This window comes from Leptonychotes weddellii, chromosome 5, assembly GCF_054177405.1.
Source record: "Leptonychotes weddellii isolate Sample4059 chromosome 5, ASM5417740v2, whole genome shotgun sequence".
In the NCBI taxonomy this organism is placed as follows: Eukaryota; Metazoa; Chordata; class Mammalia; order Carnivora; family Phocidae; genus Leptonychotes; species Leptonychotes weddellii.
In genome coordinates this window covers 103,309,934-103,332,288 of record NC_138373.1, presented here as the reverse complement: position 1 = coordinate 103,332,288, position 22,355 = coordinate 103,309,934, and the positions used below count along the sequence as shown (strand labels likewise).

General features: G+C 43.5%; 1 protein-coding gene across 3 annotated transcripts in view; it reads right to left on the bottom strand.

Moving 5' to 3' along the window:
• Nucleotides 1–21,900, bottom strand: part of SLC4A8 (solute carrier family 4 member 8) — a 79,977-nt gene extending 58,077 nt beyond the window's left edge. For all 3 annotated transcript variants that reach the window (XR_014145700.1, XM_081821690.1, XM_081821691.1), the window contains exons 1-4: nucleotides 21,696–21,900; nucleotides 8,858–8,939; nucleotides 718–864; nucleotides 60–195 (exon numbers count right to left, since the gene is read on the bottom strand). Coding sequence is in view for 2 of the 3 variants with exons in the window: in XM_081821690.1 (XP_081677816.1) it covers nucleotides 60–195; nucleotides 718–864; nucleotides 8,858–8,939; nucleotides 21,696–21,740 (410 nt within the window). In the remaining variant the exon portion in view is untranslated. The remainder of the gene's footprint in view (nucleotides 1–59; nucleotides 196–717; nucleotides 865–8,857; nucleotides 8,940–21,695) is intronic.
• Between the last annotated feature and the right edge of the window lie 455 nt (nucleotides 21,901–22,355).

The window sequence follows — 22,355 nt, the reverse complement described above, 5'->3', positions numbered from 1 at the left end:
GAAAGGAACACGTTTGCCTACCCAAGCAAATCGTGACCCAGGATATTTTAGGGCCTTACCTAGCTGTCTCCTTCCACTCAGCATCTTCTCCCTCTTTCATACAGATCTCATCCAGCTCTGTGAACAGCTCATGAGGCACATGCTCTTCATCTTCCTCAGTGCCAAGAATGAACTGAACACGCTGAGATGGTGTGTCTAGAAAATCAACCACAGAGAAAGGTCTGCTCCCAGCCTCAACTTAGAACAGAAATAGTATTCTGCTATACTTAGCACATCTGGGGGCCTTATAACTTTAGGAACATAGAGAAAACAATCCTGAATGTCGAGGAAAAAGATTTCTTTATTTTCCTCCCCCCCAAAAAAAATTCCTCTTCTATGGAAGCAATTAGTGGGAGGAAAAAATTATGAACTAAGACCACTTAAAGAAAGCCCACAACAAACCGGAAATCAGATTAATCTGATCAAAAAGAATGGTTAATTTTCTGGCAAATGATTTCAGCCTACATGGTAATTGATTTGGGAAGCCCAAACTATGAGTTTTTCCAGAAAGATACTTTTGATTCTTAGAGGCATTCCTTCTTCTTGGAAGCAAGCCCTGAGAACTCTACAAAAGGGCTAGAGAATCAAGACCACCTACTTGATGTCCATCACACACATTCCCTCAGCCTCACCAAGGTCCCAGCCATGGATCTCCGCCCTGCCTCCCAAGAATGTTACCGTGGGCCAGGGCCTCTGGGCCTTCCTCCCCCTGGCTGGCTCCTTTGCCCCGCCCTCGCCTGCGGTGCTTCTGGCCATGCGTTCGGTGATGGCGGTGGCTCTGCCGGCCCAGGGGCATCCGCACCCCCACATACAGAGTTCTATGACCTAGAACGAAGCAGAAGGTCTGTGCAGAGAATGCCTTTATTTTTCATTTTATTTTATTTTATTTTAAAAGTTTTTATTGATTTTTAGTAATCTCTACATTCAATTTGGGGCTCAAACTCAGGATCCCGAGATCAAGAGGCTAATGTCATACTCTTCCGACTGAGCCAGCCAGGTACCCCAAAGAATGCCTTTAATAAAAGGAATCGAGCATATTTAAGAGAGAAAAAAATCATAGCTCTCTGGCCGGGTCACAACTCTGTAATGGCAAAACTTCAAAGACTAAAGACGTAGAGATCTTGGAGCTGACGCACTCCCTCCCCACTGCACGTGGCTGCAAACCTCACAGGAGTGTTAAGATCAAAAGAAGTAATGTGCGTGAACTTGATTTGCAAACCATGAAGACCAATAAGGATTCTAGTCGTTATTGCGACAACTTGAGCAATTGAAAAAAAGCAATATGGTCACTGTGCCAACTGTAACAAGTCCTGGCAGGGAGGCAGTTTAGAGAAGTGGCTAAATGCTCAGGTCAACCTGTCCGGGTCCGAAACTTGACCTCACCATTCACTAACCATGTGACCTTGAACAAGTTAGCTAATCTCTCTCTGTCTTTAAAACATAATACCAAAAGCTTATTATTTAAACTCAGAGGGTTTTCATGAGCAGTACATAAGGTAATGTATGTAAAATCCTTAACACAATGCCCGGAATAACTTTTAGCAGCCACTGCATTCTAGGACCAGTTTCCGCTACTTTTCCTTCTGCACTGTAGAATACGCAATCTAGAATAGTAGTGAGAGACTAGTTACAAATCATAAGAAACATGAGTCTGGGGTTACAGGGAGAGATAGTAAATGTACAAGAAGAGGAAGAATGTGGGAAAATAAGTGATCCAAGAGTGTTCTGTCCAATTCCGCTTTTTCTACTCATTTGTTCCTTCTAGAAGCCTTATTTCGTGCTGCTCATGACTGCCAGGCTTCTCTCTCACCTCCACCTGGCTTCCCTTGCCTTGCTGCCAGCCTGAAGCCCAGAATCAGTACCTTCAGGGCTGCTACCACCCTGATGCACAGAGCCTTAGTCTTCTCCCACTGCTGCCCAGTTCCTGCTGCTAGCGCTCTAGGTCTCAGGCTGACTCCCCACTTCTTCCACCATAGATGTGTTCCAGTCTTCGGTCACTGTCCTCAAATCCACAACCTGAGCCACACTTCCTCCCTCTGAGCAGGTGACCTCACTTCATATTTTACTAAGAAGACTTAGGCAGTCTCATGTGGCCTCCCTGCATCTCAGCCTGGCTTGCTTTCCTCCCCCAGCTGCCCCTCTTTGCCAGGCTAATGAGTATGGCTTCCTCTTCCATCAGCTAGCCTCAGTCTCTCTTTTCCATCCATCCCTTCCACGCTTTCTCCTGATTACAAATCTCTCTACCTTTTTTTTTTTTTAAGTAAGCTCTAGGCCCAACGTGGGGCTCAAACTCATGACCCTGAGATCAAAGATTCACATGCTCTACCAACTGAGCCAGCCAGGTGCCCCACATCTCTCTTAAAAAGAAACTTTCCAATATAGTGCTCTAAGCTTCTACCTGTCCGTTCTCCTTCTCCACCAAACCACTTTCAAGAACAATCTACCCACCTAGCTTCTGTTCTTCACCATCTCCTTGTTCCATAGCCTCTGCATGTGGCTACTTCCCACTGAGAGTGTCCTCATTAGGAACCACTTAGTCACCAAATCTCTATCATCTTATGTCTCTCAGTTCAACTCCAAAGCCTTTCCTGAGAGCCCACCAAGTGCCAGGCAGTGTCCAAATCCCTGGACTACTTCCTCCCATTGGTGGTCCAGGGTCCCTTAGCTCCTATACCCCTGCCCTCCCTTGGTCATCTACACTCTTCTGACTTGGCTTCTCCATCCCTTCCACAATCCACCAAAGGAAAGCTCCCAGGGTTTTGGTCCTGGGCCCTTCTCTTTTTTTATTGGTATCTACTCTCATGATTTGAAAGTTTACTTCTACAAATGACCCCCAAATCTTTATCTACAGTGATTCAACATCTCCCAAAGCAAAGTCATCATCCTCCATCTCAGATCTAGTTCATACCCATTTCTTCCATGTTTCTGTTCATGGCATCACCATTCTCTCAACTTTCCAGGCCTGAAAACTCAGAGTTACCTTAGATTTCCACCTCTCCCAATGCCCCTCAGTGCTACATCCTACAGATTAGGGATGTCAAGGATTTCTCTCCCCTCACTTTGACAATAGCAGGAGCTTCTTTCCTGCCTCCCACACCAGCTCAGTCCTACAAACGAATCCTCCTGAAGCACTGCTCTGATCACAGCTCACGTCTGTGCAGTCAGGACCCTTCATGCTCCAGCATGCTCAGGCCTCAGCCTCCTTTCTAGTCTTTTCTTTGCTAGGACAAACTGCACATTCAATAGGAAAATTAAGGGGAGGGCCTCTAAAAGGACTGAGCACTCAGCTCGAGCAAGACTGAAGTGGAAATCTCACACGTGCTCACACCAATTAAACATTCCGGGGGCAGAGGGAAATCTGGAGATGTACACCTTCTGCGTCCACCCCAGCAACTCTGTCTCCTCCCCACAGCCTCAGCTGCTGCACCCACCGTCATCTCACGTTCTTTCCTCTACATGAACCAACCCGCCATTCCACAAATGTGCCAGTGCCTTCCAGACACGGACTTGGCTAGCTCCCACAAGATTCATGGCAACGCACATTCCTTCTTGGTATGATCTCTGATCTCCCCAATCAAATGTGCTGCCTTCCTACCTCTAAATCCTCAGAGCCCTTGGCTAGCTTTCTCTTACGTACTTATTTTATGCCTTGCACTAGAATTAATACCTCCCACTATTCATCTGCAAGCTTCTCAAGGTCCCAGGCCATTTCTCTTGGAATCCCTCACATAACAAAGCACAGTGTTTTACATATAGTCGTTGTCCCACAAATGTTCAGAAAATGGAACATCCCCTAAGAGCCTCCCTCAGGAACATAACCCCTTCGAACGTCCTCAGGAGTCTACAATCTGACCTAAGGGAAACTAGCTAAAATGATTAGAGGCAACATCTGAGTGATGAGGAGAGACCATGAGAAGAGCATTCCAGGACAAGGCAAGATCAATGCATAGGCTTTACAGTGGGAATGTGTGTGTTCCAAAGCAAAAGGGCGGCCAGTGGGGCCAGAGCAAAGTAAAAGAGGAAAGAAGAGGAGGGGGGAAAGGTCAAAAAGACAGGCAGGGGCAGATCATGAAGAACCCATGGACAGTGAAAAGCATAATTAGATCCCACAGAACCACTTCAACCAGCCCCTAAAATAGAGACCTAGGTGTTGTAAAATCAGTGGTTCTAGGTAGAGCTTAGACTTAGGTGAAGAAAAGCCTCACCAAGGGGTGACTTTCCATCCCTCAATAGAGCCATGAGCTTCCTCTTCCCAACAAATCCTCCAGAGGGTTATTGGCCAGGCTAGGACCTCTACTTCTTCTTAAGTACATTTCAAATACTTCCACTGGGCTTTCGTTGGTATATTGCTAATATTATGTAATTTTAAGTATATCCTAAATAGAAATTGAGGGGTAGTGATTAAGTATTAGAACCTGTGTTGTTAGATCTCATTTTCTTAATTTGCTCGCTGTCACTATTAAAGTAAAACAAGGAGTTTGAACCAAATGACTTCTCACATCTAGTCCAGGTTCTATGTACAAACTTAGGAAAGGCTCAGGAAAGGTCATTCTTTGGAGAAGACAAGACGGTTGGATTGTTCCCACTATTCTTACTTATTGCTGCAAAAAGGCTATAGCAGGGGCTCAATAAATATTTGTTGAGCGAATGATGTATGATTTTGCCTGATATCTAAAATTCCCACTAGGCAAGTTTGAGGATAATGGGGAAGACATCCTTCAGGAGCCTCTGTAGGAAGTAAGGTAAAGCTTAAATCTTAGGGAAGGAAGACTCTTTTACTTTAAGAATTTTTTTGGTCCAATCAGTTCTCCCAAACACTAACCAACCACAGTGCCTGCCTTTTGAAAATGTTGAAGACAGGCAGAAATGAAAACAAGCCCCAGCCGGGGTCAGAGCTAAGAAGGATCAAAGTGGCTGTCAGAAAATTAGACCTCAGTTTCTAAGCTGAGGACTCTGAAGCAGGGACTTGGATTTTCTGAGTGAAATCAGCAGAAAAGATGACAAACAAATGGGCACCAGAAAACGAATATGGCATCAATAAAATCTAGTCCATTTAACTGGATTGTGGCAGTCTGTGACTTCACTAAACTCATCCTGTGGTCACTTAGCTGCTCTCCTACCCGAAGTCTTCTTCCCCCTCATCTACTTACCAACTCACCCGGACTCCGCCTTCTCCCCATCTAATTCCCCATTCTTTCTTTCCAGTCATTGTCAAACCTATGCTTTGGGAGCTATCTGTGTGCAAATACAAGTATTCATTCAGTAAAACTTAATGGGAGAGATGTAACGTTAGTATATATTTTTAAAAATAAGTAAGTATACACATACGGGGAGCAACCATTAGTGAACTGGGGCTGAATCTTGTGGAGCAGGACAGAAATCACAGCTGTGACCTACCTTGCAGATAAAGACTGGGCCTACCGACATAAGAGTGCATGTCATAAACACTGTTTACCCAGTACACACGCAGAACTCACTAGCACATACTGAAAATTATTCCACCCCCCTGGGCTACAGGTCCGACTCAAAGTCAATAACTGGAGGGGGGAATCTAACATGCGGAGCAGATGCAAGCCTTTTTTTTTATAACTTAAAAATAGGATCAAAAGGCTCTTACCTCTGTTAAAAACTTATTAGAAGGCACTAAACCTAGTCCAGGATTTTTAAGTCTAATAGTTAATCAGGAATAATGATCTGCCAGAAAAAATGGAAAAAAACAGTTCTGTAACTAAAGCAACTGTTCCATGTCCTTCTGGGAGCAGGAGAGTCCACTGAAGCACATCACGGACTATTGCTCTTTGTGAGTTTATCTTTGGAAATCTGTTCTAATACTTGCTTTGGACTCCTCTCATACATAAAAAGAAGCAATGTCATGGTTTACTGCACCTTCTCCTACTGATGGAATTAACTTACGCAAAAAGACCCACGTTTACAAGAGTCTGTAACAAATGTCCAGAGACTAAATCTCTGAAGTAGTTCTGAAAGGGGGGATGGGTTATGTTATGTGGAGCAGAGGGTATGGAATAAAGGGGAAGGAAGACCCAGAGATTTATCCACAGCCACAGAACCCTGTATCATGGCATACACTTTGAATCAGAATATAATTTACTTCTGTCTTCTATCAAAGTGGGACTGACTTTATTTCATGCCTTCAAGAAATGACACTACCCTAGATGCAGTCTGAGTCCTAGGGCCTCCCTCACAGTGAGTCAGGGTAGAGCCCCCAGCATGACCAAGCCTACAGCAAATCCCAACTCCCTCTTCTCTTCTCCGGTGCTGCTCTAGAACCACATCAGGCCTGAGAAGTGGGCACCATTTGCCCTCCATGTGCCAAATGTGCTTTATTTAAAAAGTGCTAACCTAAATAAGATGCTGGTTTTCAAAAAGCTCTCTGTATAAAGGACCACTTCCCAAGACACTGTCCCCTACAGAGGACATCATGTATAGCTTTCTTTTATAGCAAAATGGTGAGGGCATGAAGAATAGATGATGTCATCTTGAAAAGATGCTCCGACTACCAATTGCTCAGCTGACCTCTGTGGATGGAACCCAGTCCTCAGGATCCGAGTTTGCCCGTGTTTATGATTCTACTCCCAAGCAGACAAGAGTGTTCATAGGTGGTTACCTCCTTGCTGAGGGCAAAGGTCTAGTGGGCCCAGACAACTAAACCGAGAACAACAGTGTCCTCAGGGTGCAGTAAGAGAATAGAGAGGCAACAGGATTGTCAGGGCAGAAGGAGGGGTAGGGCAACATGATATTCATATGATGTTTATATCATATACAAATGTTTATGTGATGGAGCCAGAAGTTGAGGTTGGGTGGTTAATGCCGAGGACTGTCCTCCCTTGCAGGCAGTGTAGTTGAATAGAAAGAGCAGAATTCCATCCCAGTCTCACCTGCTGTTAGGCTAAATGACCCTATTTCTCCACATGTAAAATACGGATGATACCTACCGCCTGGGCTGCTGGGAAGATGAAAAAGACAACTTGTCCATTACAAAAAAAAAAAAAAAGACAACTTGTCCGAAATGCCTAATCCAATGCCTAACACACAGAGGGCAGTCAACAAATGTTAGCCTCCCCACCTCCACACCCTTTCCTTCTCCACTTTCTCCCAGTTGCTGAAACCCACACTGGCTCTTCTTGCATCTGGTCAGAATAACTTGGAAAACTTGACCTTGATATATCCAAACTCCGCTGACCTCCAGAAGCCACCCACATAAGTTCTCATGGTAACAGACCCAGAGGCTGAGTCAACCTCTACAGCTTTCACTCTCCCCAACCAAAGGACAAGTTTTCTCTGAAGATTATACAACTTTGATGAAAAAAACGTCATGGGAACAAGTAGTACAGAGAGAACGTTTTACATGCTGTCTCAGTCATTAGAAAGGTGCTGTATCATAGCCTTCAACATTGCAGGGGATGTTGCAGAGATTTCACAAAGGCTTCTGAGCCAAATGTGGGTTCTCATTAAAGCTATACTGGACACGAGCCTTTCTCTCATAAAACTGAGCATCACCACTTATCAGGAAACCACCCTACAAAGAAAGGAAAGCAGAAGGACACCACCAACGGTCATGTGGGGACCCAGGGGTGGGACAGGGGAAAAAGAAAGTTAAGGGAACCTAGACAAAGCAGATCAATAAGAATGACTCTTCTCTCCCTTCCACTTTAGCTGGGTGGGTTTTTTTTCGGGGAGGGGGTTGGTTTTTTGTTGTTGTTTAAAGATTTTATTTATTTGTCAGAGAGAGAGACAGTGAGAGAGGGAACAGAAGCAGGGGGAGTGGGAGAGGGAGAAGCAGCCTTCCCGCAGAGCCGGGAGCCCAATGCAGGGCTCGATCCCAGGACCCTGGGATCATGACCTGAGCCGAAGGCAGATGCTTAACGACTGAGCCACCCAGGCGCTCCTAGCTGGGTGTTTTTTAAATACAACTCTGTGCTATGAATTCTTAAAGAATATGTTACAGGGGTGTATGTTTTCTCTTGTCTTGTTTAGATGAAAACACCAGGCAGAAATGGGTATAATTAGAATGGAAGAGCAAATATTGGAGATGGGGCAAACTGAATAATATAACCAAACAACTGAATAATATAACCAAACTAAATTTTAAAAACTATTTGTATTTTATTTTCTTTTAAAATTGTGTATATATTTACATTTATATTTGTAGGCAGTTGCCAAGAATTGACAAACTGATCTGAGTACTTTACATTCTCAAGGAATAGATCATTTATTAATATTTATATTAGACTTCACAGTGCTCAGAGCACTGTCTCACATGTTAGTGGATCCTAATAGTAAGGTATTAATATCCCTAGTTTTTAAATTGAATTATAATTAATATCAATGCTGTGCTCAGTTCAGGTGTACAACATGATTATTTAACAATTCTATGCATTACTCAGTGCTCATCATGGTAAGTGTACTCACATCTGTCACCAAACAACATTATTACGATATTATTGACTCTATTCCCTATGCTGTACTTTTCATCTCCATGCCTTATTTATTTTATAACTGGAAGTTTGTACCTCTTAATCCCCTTTATCCATTTCACCCATTTTCCCCCCACCTCTCTCCCCTCTGGCAACCACCAGTTTGTTCTCTGTATTAATATCCCTACTTTTATTTAACAGATGAGGACATAGAGCCTAAGGGAAATGAAGTGATTTTACCCCCACTAGGTCTTGCAGCTAGTGAGAAAGAATTAGAGGATTTAAACCCAAGCCTCCTGATGGCAAAGCTCTCCTCCCACACCAGGGTGCCTCTCATTAATTCTCCCCGCCCCCCAACACACACACAAAACTACAATTCTTACCTTCCAACTCCTCTTTCTCATAGTGAATGTTGAGAATTGTACTGGTCCCACCCTGATCCACCACAGCCTCTTCATCTGGTCTCTGTTGAAACAAAAAGAAGTAGCCATAGTAATATGCATACATTCATTCAAACATTCATTTAAGTCCCACCTATATGCCCGACCCTTTTTGCAACCCTTGGGGGAGAAAGCATGATGGTTTACATATGTTTTTCATTTGAACCTCACAATAACTTTGAGACACAAACGTGACAGCCATTCTCTTTCTCATTTTATAAAAGAGCAGCCTGAGAGTCAGAGAAAATGAAGTAATTATTGGTCAAGGGCACAAATGTGGTAAAAGGCAGAGGTGGGACTGAACTCAGGTCTTGTGACTACAGATCTCATGCCTTTTCCAACTCCCCACTCCACCTGTACAAGTGGATAATAGCCCTGCATTTTGTAAGTGGTGTCAACCACATCATTTCATTTATTGTAAATTGGTCTCCTTGACCTCTCTACAGTGTTTGAGCCTCTTGTCCTTGAAATTCTCCATCCTGCTTCTCTGATCAAGTCTCCTCCCTCTCAACCTAAGGCTCAGCTTCTTCCTCTAACCATAATTCCCAAGCAGGAGCACTCTACCTTTTGTTTCCCTCCCTTGAGTCTTACAATCTCAACAGTAGCCTGAAACTGTTGACTCAGTATTTGACAAACCATTGGGATGTTGACCACAAGATCCACAGGACTAAAACCAAACTAATCTTTCCAAAACTAGCACCCTGTGCTCATTTACTTACACTCACCCATGGCACCATTGTTTCTTAGTCCACATTTGAAATTTCAAATGTATTGACTTATCCATTCCATGTATACTGAGTGTCTATTATATGTCTTCAGGGAAATTGTTTTCTCCCTTTTCTTATCAAGTCCTCCTTTGCAATTTTTCTTGAATCCACTCTCATGTCTCATCTACTCTAGGCCACACTCTCCAGCCCTTTAGGTCATACTGGACATGTTTTCAGTTCTGGAACCACACTTACTTTCTTCCTTGAGTGTTTCTCCCTCCCTGAACTATAAGTTTCTCCCTGCTATCCTCACCTCCACCACCAACAGCCAATACTTATTCATCATCCCGCAGATCTCAGCCTCCATGCACTTCCTTGAAAGGCTTCCCTGACTACCTCTCATCTGAACTAAGCTAGGTCCCCCCATTAATATGCCTTCACAGCACACTGTACTTCTCCTTCGTAATGAAATGTCTCTGCTCAAGGGAGGGACCCTGTGTGTCTTCCTCACCACTGTTTCCCCAGCATCCTACACAGACTTTTCACATAGTAGGTACTCAATAATTCTTTGGTAAAATAATGAATATAATGGCACCTACCTTATCAAGACCCTGAATTATTTCAAAAAAAATGTGAACTGATTTTCCTGCCAATCTATTTCTCTTATCAAATCTGCAGCTCCAGCCAACTTCACTGATCCCATGAGCATTGTGCACGTTCCCACTTTCATGCCTTTGCTCACATGTCCTGTCGTCTAATGTGCCCCATCCCCAACTCTCTGCCAAGTCCAGATTATCTTCTAGATCCTGCTCAAATTTCCAGCTTACTGTCCTAATTTTACTCTTTTCCTTTCCAGTTATCATCCATGTCCCCAAATAAGGTAACCCTGAACTGCATTTTCCTAATGAGAAGATTCAAGAACTTTTTTTTTAAAGATTTTGTTTTATTTATTTGAGAGAGAAAGAGAAAGACAGCGAGCACAAACAGGGGGAGCGGCAGGCAGAGGGAGAGGGAGAAGCAGGCTCCCCACTGAGCAGGGAGCCCGACGACCCCAATGTCATGGGGCTCTATCCCAGGACCCCAGGATCATGACCTGAGCTGAAGGCAGATGCTCAACCGACTGAGCCACCCAGGCACTGCTCAGAAAAGTTTTTGAGGACAACTTGAATAAACCAATTTTTAGGGAAGTAGATGAAAGTCAAATGTCTATCTATCTATCTATCTATCTATCTATCAATGCTATTCTTTTTTCTATTCAAGTATATTTCTGCTATTTCTTTTTTTTACTCAAGTATAATTAACATATGTGTTAAATTAGTTTCAAGTGTATAATATAATGATTCAACACTTCCATACATACTCAGTGCTCATCAAGGTAAGTGTATTCTTAATTTCCTTTATCTTTTTCACCCATCCCCCTGGCAACTACCAATTTGTTCTCTGTATTTAAGAGGCTGGGGTTTTGTGGTACCTGGGTGGCTCAGTCGGTTAAGCAGCTGCCTTCAGCTCAGGTCATGTTCCCAGAATCCCATATATATGTACATATATATGTAAAAGAAAAAGTGTTGGAACATAAGCATCTGCTTATACTTAAAAGCAGACAAAGGAAGACTAAGCCATGAACATTTTTTTTTAATAGTTACCTATAGAGGAGTTAGGAGACAAGGACAGAACACCAGAGTTCTTTGAATATACCTAATTTTACAAATATCTTACATAATTTTAAAACAAAACTAAAAATTTTAAAAGCAATTCCCAGAAATGAAAAACAAAATGAAAACAAAGGTCAAATTGATGGCATAACTATTCCAAGAGAAATTATTCCACGTAACTTTAAGATATAATAAATTGACTGAACATCCTTAGTGGCATATACCCTAAAGACAAAAAGAGTTTAAGAAGATCTTTTTTTTTTTTTTTAAAGATTTTATTTATTTATTTGACAGAGAGAGAGATAGCGAGAGCAGGAACACAAGCAGCGGGAGTGGGAGAGGGAGAGCAGGCTTCCCGCTGAGTAAGGAGCCGGATGTGGGGCTCGATCCCAGGACCCTGGGATCATGACCTGAGCCGAAGGCAGACGCTTAACGACTGAGCCACCCAGGAGCCCAAGTTTAAGAAGATCTTAAACTGCTTTTTTTTTTTTTTTTAAAGATTTTATCCATTCATTTGACAGAGAGAGAGACAGCGAGAGCAGGAACACAAGAGGGGGAGTGGGAGAGGGAGAAGCAGGCTTCCCGCCGAGCAGGGAGCCCGATGTGGGACTCGATCCCAGGACCCTGGGATCATGACCTGAGCCGAAGGCAGACGCCCAACGACTGAGCCACCCAGGCGCCCTAAACTGCTTTTTAGTTATCTATTGGTGGTAGTGTTGGTGCTATCACTCTGAGACAGTTGTCCATTGTGAGATAAACAAATGAGTGATTATGTAAACTTGTTCTGTCATTCTCAATGTCATTGAGAACTGGCATTCTCAGCAGGGGTAAGAGGAAATACAGTCTTAAGATAGAAGTTAAGTAAAAACCATGTAGTCCTGAATTTGAATCGGATGTATCAACAAGAACATATATTTTTATCTTTTAATATTTTAAAATTTATAAATTTACATTTTCTAGCTCTGTCCACTCAAAAGTCCTAGAAAAAAATGAACAGCCAGAAGCAATGAGTATCCTTAGCACCTAGATTGTGGTCTCTTAAAGTATCATTTTCTACTAAAAGCTACCCACAGACAACTAGGATGGTGTCAAAAGGACTCAGGAGTCAACTTAAAGAGATCCCTTGCTTTTTAGGACAATTTGAGCATCAGTAAGAGTAATAACTATAACAGATTAACTGTATCAAATATGTTAAAATCCATGAGTTCACAATGTCACTCTAAAAATTAATTGGTCACCATTGGAGGATCATGCTAACAAACCAACTCATTATTTTGAAAACTGTTAAAAATTTATCTTGGCTTTCCTATATAAATTGTACCATAGAGTGATATCATAGAAGAGATGAAAGAAGTTTCTTATTATAGAAAAGAATAAATGAAAAAGGAATGTTAGAATTAGGATATCACCATTTTGCAATCCCTAATAGATTACATTGATTTTCAATAGCCGCTAACATCACAAAGAGAGAAAACCAGACATTACATGTCTCCTAATGGGAGGCCATATCACCTGACCCATTAGGTAATCTTAACAAATAAAGTGTCCCTGAATCTAACCAAGCCTCTAAATCCAAATATCAATTTACTGGAAATACAGTGAAGCACAATTCCATGGAAAAACACCAGCATGAGAATACAATCAACAAAATCCAGACTGTGGGAAACTATAGAACAAAGCCTCTCCCTCCCCCTACCCCTTTTTTAAAATAAATAATTGCAAGAAGAGAAAGACAGAAACAGAGACAGGGAGAGAAGAAGGTGAAAGCAGTAGTTTAAAAGAGACAACAAACAAATCTCAATGTGTGGACTTTATTTGAATCCTGATTCAAACAAACCAAAATAATATTTTTAGTTATTTTTTAAAATAATTTTTTGAGACGATTGGAAATTTGAATATTTGACTAGATCTTTTATCATATTAAAGAAATTGCTATTTTTTCTTTAGGTGATATTATGCTCATTTTCTAAAGAATTCTTATCTTTTTTGTTTTTGTTTTTTTTTTGAATTCTTATCTTTTTTTTTTTTGTATGGGATTGTTGAATCACTATCTTACACACCTGAAACTAATATAACACTGTATGTTAACTGTGCTGAAATTAAAATAAAATAAAATTTTAAATTAAAAAAAGAATTCTTATCTTTTAGTGATACACACAGAAATATTTACAGATAAAACTGAAAGATTACAGATACGGAAAATAATATATTAACTTAGAAATACTACTTTTTTCACATTTTATAATTATTTAAGAATATTCAAAATCTTCAAATACACCTTTAACATCAATGTAAAGACTCATATAAAGTAAAGGAATAACTTTTAGGCAGAAAAACTTGCTTTTACTTTAGATTTGTTATTCATTTATCTAGCTCATCTTTTCGATCATGGATTTCCGGATGGCAACAGCCACAATTTGTCATCTTTATGCTCGTAGAGCCCAATACAGTAGCTTACCACTGTAAGTACTTTGCATTCTTGTAAGTCCCAGAAGGGGAGGTGCTGTGCCTATGTTCACCACTATGTACCTAGCAGCTAGTATAATGTCCAGTATGTGGTAAGTATCCAAAACCTGTGATGAATAAATATTTATTACGGTTCTGAACTCTTTATCATATGATCATTATATTTTCCCATAAAACTTCATATATATATGAATAACTTTTCATGTCGACTTCCCCACAGGTTTATAAATATCCAAAGAACAGGGACCAATTAGTTATAATGTTTAGCACTGTCCACAGATCCCTGGCACAGCACAGAACACAGCAGGAATCTGGAGGAAGGGGGCAGGGGAGATGGCGGGATAATTGATTTTATGATTCTAAGAACCATGAAAACAAAATATGGAAAGCAAGGTCAAACATCTGAAATATTCAGGTTGAAAAATCAACCTGTTTCCTTAATTTAGATTAGTTAACCACAGCCTAAACTCACTGAATAATTGTTCATCCACTTTCTTTGTCTTGCCAAAGAAAACAGAGCCACTGTCAAACACCATTAGCCAAAGCATTTGAAATGTCAGGCTTGGATGTGAATGTGCGGACCTCGTGTGGATCCCTATTCAAATAAACCAACTATTTAAAAAATTATAAGGCACTCACATCAACTTAAACAACTAAATGGATATTTATTAAGGAGTTATTGTTAATTTTAAAAATAGTAATATTGTGATTTGGTAGTTATGTCATTTAAAAAACTTCTTAATCTTTAGTGACACATACTGAAGTGTTTACTGATGAAATGATATGATGTCTGGGATTTGGAGAATGGGTGGGGACATAATGAAACAGAATAGATATGTGTTCATTGTTGAAGCCAGGTCATGGGTACATGACGAGTCACTTTTACAAGTCTTTCTACTTTGTTCTTTTTTTTTTATTTAAGATTTTATTTATTTATTTGACAGAGAGAGAGTTAGTGAGAGCAGGAACACAAGCAGAGGGAGTGGGAGAGGGAGAAACAGGCTTCCCGCTGAGCAGGGAGCCCAATGTGGGGCTCCATCCCAGGACCCTGGGATCATGACCTGAGCCGAAGGCAGACGCTTAACGACTGAGCCATACAGGTGCCCCTAGTCTTTCTACTTTGTTATCTGCTTGAAATGTTCCATAAATTTCAAGTATATACAAAGTGTTTAAAATCATAAAAAATGAAAAGAAAAGAATATCAAGTCTCATTTGCCTGTGCTTGTTGCAGATTCCTCACCAGCTAGCTGTTATATTTCCTCTGATACTATCATTATTTCTGGCAGAGAGGATTTCTTATCCATAGATTTCTAGGGTTCCCATAAATGGGCTTCAGGATTATGTGTGAGTACACATTTTTCTTGAGAAGGTCCGTAACTTTCATCAGATTCTCAGGGAAGCTTGTGACTCAGAAAAGATTGGAATCATGAGAACCACGTTACTTAAGTTTAGGAGATAAAGGAAAGAAAGGAGGGAGGGAAAGAAGAGTGAACTAGAGAAAAGGTGGTGTTTCTAAGTCTCCTCTTTTCTGTACTTCCTCCTAGCTCACAGACAATGACCCGCTATGTAAATGTGAATTGATTTGGGTGCCTACCTCAAGGACTAGAAAGATTAAAAGAACTGAGGAGGTTAAAAACACATTAAAACACTGAAATTACAAGGCACATCTTGTTATGAGTCTTGAAAAATGAATGAATTGTACCTGAGTAGCAGACCAGATTCTAACTTACAGTTAATGGACAAATGAAAAGGCAGGGGCAGGGCTGAGCCTTGCACAATGGCTCCAGCTCCTGGAAGCAGCCCCCAGAGGCTGCAGGGGAGGGGGAAGGCAGCAGACAGTGGAGCCCACCTTGAGCCCTCTCCCTGACTCATGCCCCTTGCTGCGCCACTCTGGACCTGTGGGGTGGTGGACCTGCCAAACTCAACTCCGCCTCCTTTCCTGCAGTTAGTCTCAGACTTTTCACCTCCAAAGACCCCTTTCATCTTTTTTCCTAAGGATCCAGTGTTTTCAGAGATCGTGTACACCCATCCACCCTCCTATCCTCACCCCCAACAAAAAAGAGTCAAGCATTTACTGAGTTCTGATACATTTAACCATTTTTAAAACAACAAATATAGAAGTGACTTCCAGGGTTTCTAATCAGCAAAGTAAGTTGATACAGTGAGTTTTGGAACAAATATTTACTGAGCACTTCCTATACGCCTAGTATTGTGCCTTATGTATATTACTCCAATTAATCCTTACAGCAGTCTTAAATCAAGGCTAAGTAAGATCACACAAGAGCTAAGTGGGATAGAAGGAACTCAAACTCAAGCCTCTCTGTATTCTTATTAACACTGTATGCTAATTTTGCCAAAAGCAAAGAACCCAGTCATTTCAGAGAGCTCAGGTCACCTGATCAGGCATTAGTGTCCACAGCTCAAGATCCACATTATTACCATCTTAAATCCTTAGTGTGCCAGAACCTGGTACTTGAAACTTGTACTTTTTGCCCTTTTACTGACCGGACTTCCAATAGTTCTCCATCTCATTCACTTCCATCTTCCTCTTCAGCCAACAAAGTCTCTGAATTCTGGCCCCTTGTACACCCTTGTCAGTGAATCTGGCCCACAGATGCCCATCTGTCTAATGCCCTCAATCTGACATCCTCACGGAATTCAGCCTGTTTTAGTGAGAACAAAGGTTCCATAAGGACTTGTATAGTTGTTCCAGACCTCCTCTCAGTGGCCATGAGCTCCTCAATACCCAGGAGCTTCCTATTCTGACTCTTCAGCAGCCACTGGGGCCTCAAATTTCAAAGTAGCTCTGGTTTCTCAGTGATTCTTTTCTTGAACCTCACCTGAAGTCACTCCTGTTCAGTATTCAGACTACTAGTTAGTTAGTACATGGTGGTAGGCAGAGTAATGCCCCACCCCCCCCGCCGACCCAAGTAAGATTGCAGTTGGAAGTAAGGTTCCTCATCAGCTGAACTTAAAATAAGGAGATTATCCTGGATTATCTGGTGGGCTCAATGTAATCACAGGGTCCCTAAAAAGTGGACAAGGGGGGCGGAAGACTAGAGTCCAAGAAAGAGATGTGATGCCAAAAGCAGGGTTGGAGACACGCTATGCTTCTAGCTTTGAGTGGAGGGAGGGAACTAGGCGCCAAGGAATGCAGTTAGCCTTCAGAAGCTGCAGAAGTCAAGGAAACAGATTCTTCCTTAGAGCCTCCAGAAAGAAACACAGCCCTGCCAACACTTTGATATAGCCCAGTGAGAGCTGCGTTGGATTTGTCAAGTATAGAACTGTAAGATAATCAATTTGTGGGTTTTTAAAAAGATTTTATTTATTTATTTGAGAGACAGAGAATGAGAGAGAGAGCACATGAAAGGGGGGAGGGTCAGAGGGAGAAGCAGACTCCCCGCCGAGCAGGGAGCCCGATGTGGGACTAAATTGTGTTGTTTTAAGCCACCAAATTTGTGGTCATTTGCTATGGCAGCAACAGAAACTAATACACACATTATGGCTCCCTAACTACCAAGACCAGAGTAAACTTATTACTGCCTTACAGGAACAACCACTCTCTCCATTATCTAAGATTTGTTGCTGTTACCTAGCAGCAGATCTAGAATAAACATGGTTGCTTTCTGTGTCCTGACTAGTACTAGGCAGTCTTGACTGAGAGCCCTGTCTACACTGCCAAGGCAAACCTGAGCTAAGGCAATTATCTACAGATTTTGAAGGAAGTAAATTTGCAACCTGAATTGTCCCCCAGACTACCACAATTCTCTGCTTGGCAGGACAGTCCACATCTCTCCTACTGAAGCTCCCCAGTGGAGCTGGGAAAGCCAGGGACAGAGGATGCTCACAATTTACCCCCACTCCCACGTAGAAAGAGAACACCTAGTGTATGTTGGAAGAGGGTGGAGGAATATGGATTATACGCTACAATGTAGTGAGAGGAGAAATGCCATGGTTGATACTTTTATTCAATAACATTCAGCAAATGTTAACTGGGCTCCAACACATGCCAGTCATTAGGCGCTAGCATTCAGGTCTCCCTCAGGAAGTCTTGGCTTGGACGAGTTTTTCCAGGTCCACAGAAGATAGGGAATGTGACTCTCTTCTCATCAGTCCTTCTCATCAGCCATCCTTCCTAATTATCATCCATTTCCCAGGGCTGAATTTTCCATTCTGAGCAGGCCTGATTCACAGAAAAGCCTTGGAAACCCAAACTCACTTGCTCGCCTCTCTGTCACTTACACCATCCCTGAACCTGCCTGCAGTTCCCAGCACTGGCTCAATTGCTGATGGTTCTGACCACTCCAGCCTTCTCCTCCAGCACTTCTTTCTGCTCAATTCTGAAAGTGCTGATCAGGAGAACTTTGAAGATACAAGATGTCCTCAGTTCCAGTCCAAACTAGAGGCTCTCCCTAAAGTTTTCTGCTCTTCCTCCTCCCTTACTACCTAACCCCTTTAAGAGCACATTGACTCCTAAAATTTCAATAACCACCTCCAGAAATCTCATCAAAATTCAGTAATGCAGGCCTTCATTAAGTCATCCTACGTTACAAAAAAAAAAAAAAGTCATCCCAAATTACAGCTTCCTAGCTGGCCTCCCTCAGTCCAATCTCTTCCTAATCCAATACATCCATTGTATACCTTGCCACATATCTTCCCAAACATTTACTAGTGCTCACTCCCAGTCAGGCACTGGCCTAGGTTTCAAAGACACAAGCTACCATAACGCAGAGTGATTAAAGGCACGTACTTTGGAGACAGTAATAGCATTTGGTGGGCATTGTGAGCAGAGAAGACAGAATGATGAATTCTGATAGTGATATAGAGCCAGACCCTGAAAGCTAAATGGAATATTCCAGGGGAAGAGGAGGGAAAAGCAATGGGCCCCTGATGCTCTGTGCTAATCCCGACAAGACCATGAGCTCCTTGAGGAGAAGCGCATCGGCTTTGGATATAGGAAAGTCATTCATTCACTCAAGCAACTAAGCACCTATTTTATACCAGGAACTGTTCTGTATGACAAGATTTTCCTCCTGGTCCTTGCCCCCAAGAAGTTTCCATTCTAAAAGATAATATAGAAATCAAACAAGAACACTTCAGATGAGTTAAAAACGCTATTAAGAACATAAAGCAGGATCGTATGAAAGAGAGTCACTGTGGGTGGAGGTCAGGGAAAGCCACTCTGAGGTGGTAACATTTGAGTTCAGTCACAAAAAAGCCTGGGTAGAATCATGTCCTAGGCAGAGAAAACGACAGGAACAAAGATCCTAAAGCATGAAGGAGCTTGCCATATTAAAGAAATGGAAAGAAAGCCAGTACAGAGGTGCGTGGTGAGAGAATGGAGGAAAGGCAGTCAGTGCTGAGCACACTGAAGCTTGGTAAGCCATGATGAGTTTGGATCTTATTTTAAAATGCACCGGGAAACCACTGAAGGGTCTCAAGATAGGATGGGGCATGATTTGTGTTTTTAAAAGCTCTCTCTGGCTGCCATGTGGAAGGTGGACTGTAGAAGGGCAAGAGAGAGCAGAGGGAAGTGTAGGAGGCTAGTGCAGTAGTCCAAACCAGAGAAAACAGCCTAGACTTATGATATTTAGATGTGATGCTTAGAATCTCTCTTTACACCAAGTTACACAATCTCCTCGCTTTGTAAGGTCCATCCCCCCATAATACACACACACACACACACACAGAGCCTAACTGGCACATAGGAGCCTTCATGGGTAATTTTCAATCGGTTGACTATGTGTCTTCCAGGTCATCCCTATTTCCTTTCCTCCTCCTGCCCTCATTTTTCTTCCTCCCCCATATCTCAAGTGCCCATTTGCCCATCACCTGACTCAGCCTTCATGAGGTCGTGCTGTTCCTGCTCTATTCCTTTTCCTTTCCTCACCCCACCACTCGTGAAAGTTACATGAACTAGATGTAAAGGAGATAATTATTTTCTATTCTACCCCAGAAGCACTCAGGAATTATAAATTTCACAGAGCACTAACAGAAGCTTATGGGTTATTATGATCTTGACAATACAACTGCTACACATTCTGCATGTTAAGGACACTGTCTCTTCACACTCATTCCTGCTTATTCTATTCCTCCCACTGCAGCCAGAGAAATCTTTCAATAGGAAAATCTGATCATGATCTCATTGGTGCTTGCTCTCTCACCCCCCCCCACTCTCATGCACTTGTGCTCTCTCTTTCTTGCAATCTTTCTCTCTCTCCTTCCCCTCCCTGCTTAAACCCCTTCGTGGCTTCCCCTTGATCCTCAAATAAATCCCAACTTTCTCAGGATGGGCCATAATGACCCTGTGTGTTACAACCCCAGAGTGTATCTCACACCACCTCCCCGCCCCCCACCGTTGCTCCCTGTGGCTCCAGCCACACTGGCCTTCTTTCAGGCCCTCTAACTAGATATGCCCCTTTCTGCTATTCTCTTTGTCTCCAAGGTCCTTTGATCTCCCTCTTCCCTCAGTTGACACTCTTTCTTTAGACCTTTAATTTTCTTCTTTAGCAAACTCTTCTCTCATCTAAGACCAAGGCTGGAACCACTCAGAGCACTGCCTATCTTTCTTTCGAAACACTTATCACAGTTCATAATAATACATTTACTTATGGGATTATTTGATTAAAAATGGTTATTTCTCCCCACCCCCCAAGACAGGAAGCTCCAGGGGGCAAGAACATTGCCTATTTTTGCTCATCACTGTCTCCCCAACATACATTGGATAAACTTAAGATATGAAAAGATTTTCCAAAATCTTAGATATGGTTCCCTTTTTGATGGAGCAAGCAAACAAGGAATCATGGATCTTCTAGTGGCAAACTATTACAGGAGGAAGAAGAGTCAGTGTCTGATGCCCATTTTGCTACACACTCAGACTGTTTCCCCTGCCTCCTTACAGAAAACATCACTGACATCAACATGCACTTGTTTCCAAGACCCATCATCCTTCCTAAGAAGGCCCATCATCCTCTTCACACCCCTCCACTTCAGACTTGACCCCCCCATCTCTCTTTCCAGAGCAGTAACTAGACCACCTGACTGCACAGGAAAGGGGGGGGGTGAGAATTCAATAAGCTACCACTCACTTACTGGTTGTCACACAATAAAGCATTCACAAATAGCACCTCATTTAGTCCTCAAAACAACTCCGTGAGGTAAGCAAAGCAGGTATTACCATCCCCATTTTACTAGATGGAGAGACTGAGGTTCAAGGAGGCAAGTGATGTATTCAAGGTCACAAAGCCAGTGCAAGGCGGATGTAGGATTTGAGCCTACAGTCTCTGACACCTAATCCAACGCTTTCCCTGACATTTGCCACCCCAACAGTTATCACATACTTAAATCTGGTTTCCTCATTCCCTTAATCAAACACCTGTTCCTGACCTCTCAACACATCCCCAGCCCATTTCCCCTTCCCTTCCCAGAAGTTTCCAGATGCCTGCCCAAGGGGATGGAGAAAGTCATAAAGCTGGCCACACTAGCGGGGTCTGGTCCCAGCCTCCAGTCTTTCCAGCTCTTTCTCTGAACCACTGAGGAACCAGAAGTCTCCAGAAATAAAAACACAAAGGGGAGACCTGCCCCACCAGAGCAAGCTCCTTGGCCACCCTTCCTCCCGCGTTCCAACAAGACGCCGCGAGGCCAGAAGCCAGCCTCCCTCCCAAGAAGGAGTACCCGAGGAGAACAGAGGTCACCGCCCGCCGCCTTCAGGGCTCCCCGGGCCGGCCGCTCAAGGGATGCGGCAGTGATCCGCCGGCTCCCAGGTTCGGCCCAAGGTCACCCGCTCGCGGCCCCGGCCCGATCCCCAGCCGCCCGGAGCGCCCCCTGGTGTCGCTGGCGGGCCTCCCCTCGCCCTCAGGGAGTGGCCTGCGAAGCCCGGCTCGGGGGCAGAGGCAGGAGGGTGGGCAGAGGATGAGGAGGCCGAGCCCCGGGGAGGGGCGGGAGGCGGGGCCCTACCTGATAGCGGAGGACGCCGTCCGGCTCGTTACTGCCGGCCGGCATGGCGGAACCCAGCTAGGTCTGGCCCGAGGGCTCCAGGCCGAGCGTCAGCAGCCCGCGCGCTCCGGTCGGCTCTGAGCCGATCGCCCGAGCGGCGACCCCTACCCCGGAGCCAACGGTCAACCATCAACCGCCGCCGCCTCCATTGCCACCGGCCCGCGAGGCCTCACCGCAGCCAATCAGCGTGCGGCCTGTGCGGCCAATCAGCGCGCGGAGCACAGGAGGACGCTGTCCGGCGGTACCCTGGGCTACCGGGAGGAGGAGGGGGAGGAGGGATCCTGGGGAGGCTACCGCTCCGGGCCCGGTTGCCTTGGAAACCGCCTCCCTCCCTTCAGGGGCCTCTGGGCTTAAAGGTCCTTCCAACTGCTTGCTAGAAATTGAAAATCCCGTGCTTCTATTTGCGGCTGCACCTGACCCTTGAAAACTGAGAAAGTGTCGGCTTTGTCTAATTCTGATGTTATTACTTAGGTAATGGTTTTCAAATTCTGAGGAAACGGCCCTTGGGACTGAAGAAGGAAGTACCAGAGGATGAGGGGGAAGGGCCTTCTAAAATTACTTGTTAATGTCTGAACTAATGGCCATTAAAGAGAAGCGGGACAGGCAGTGCATTAAAGAGAA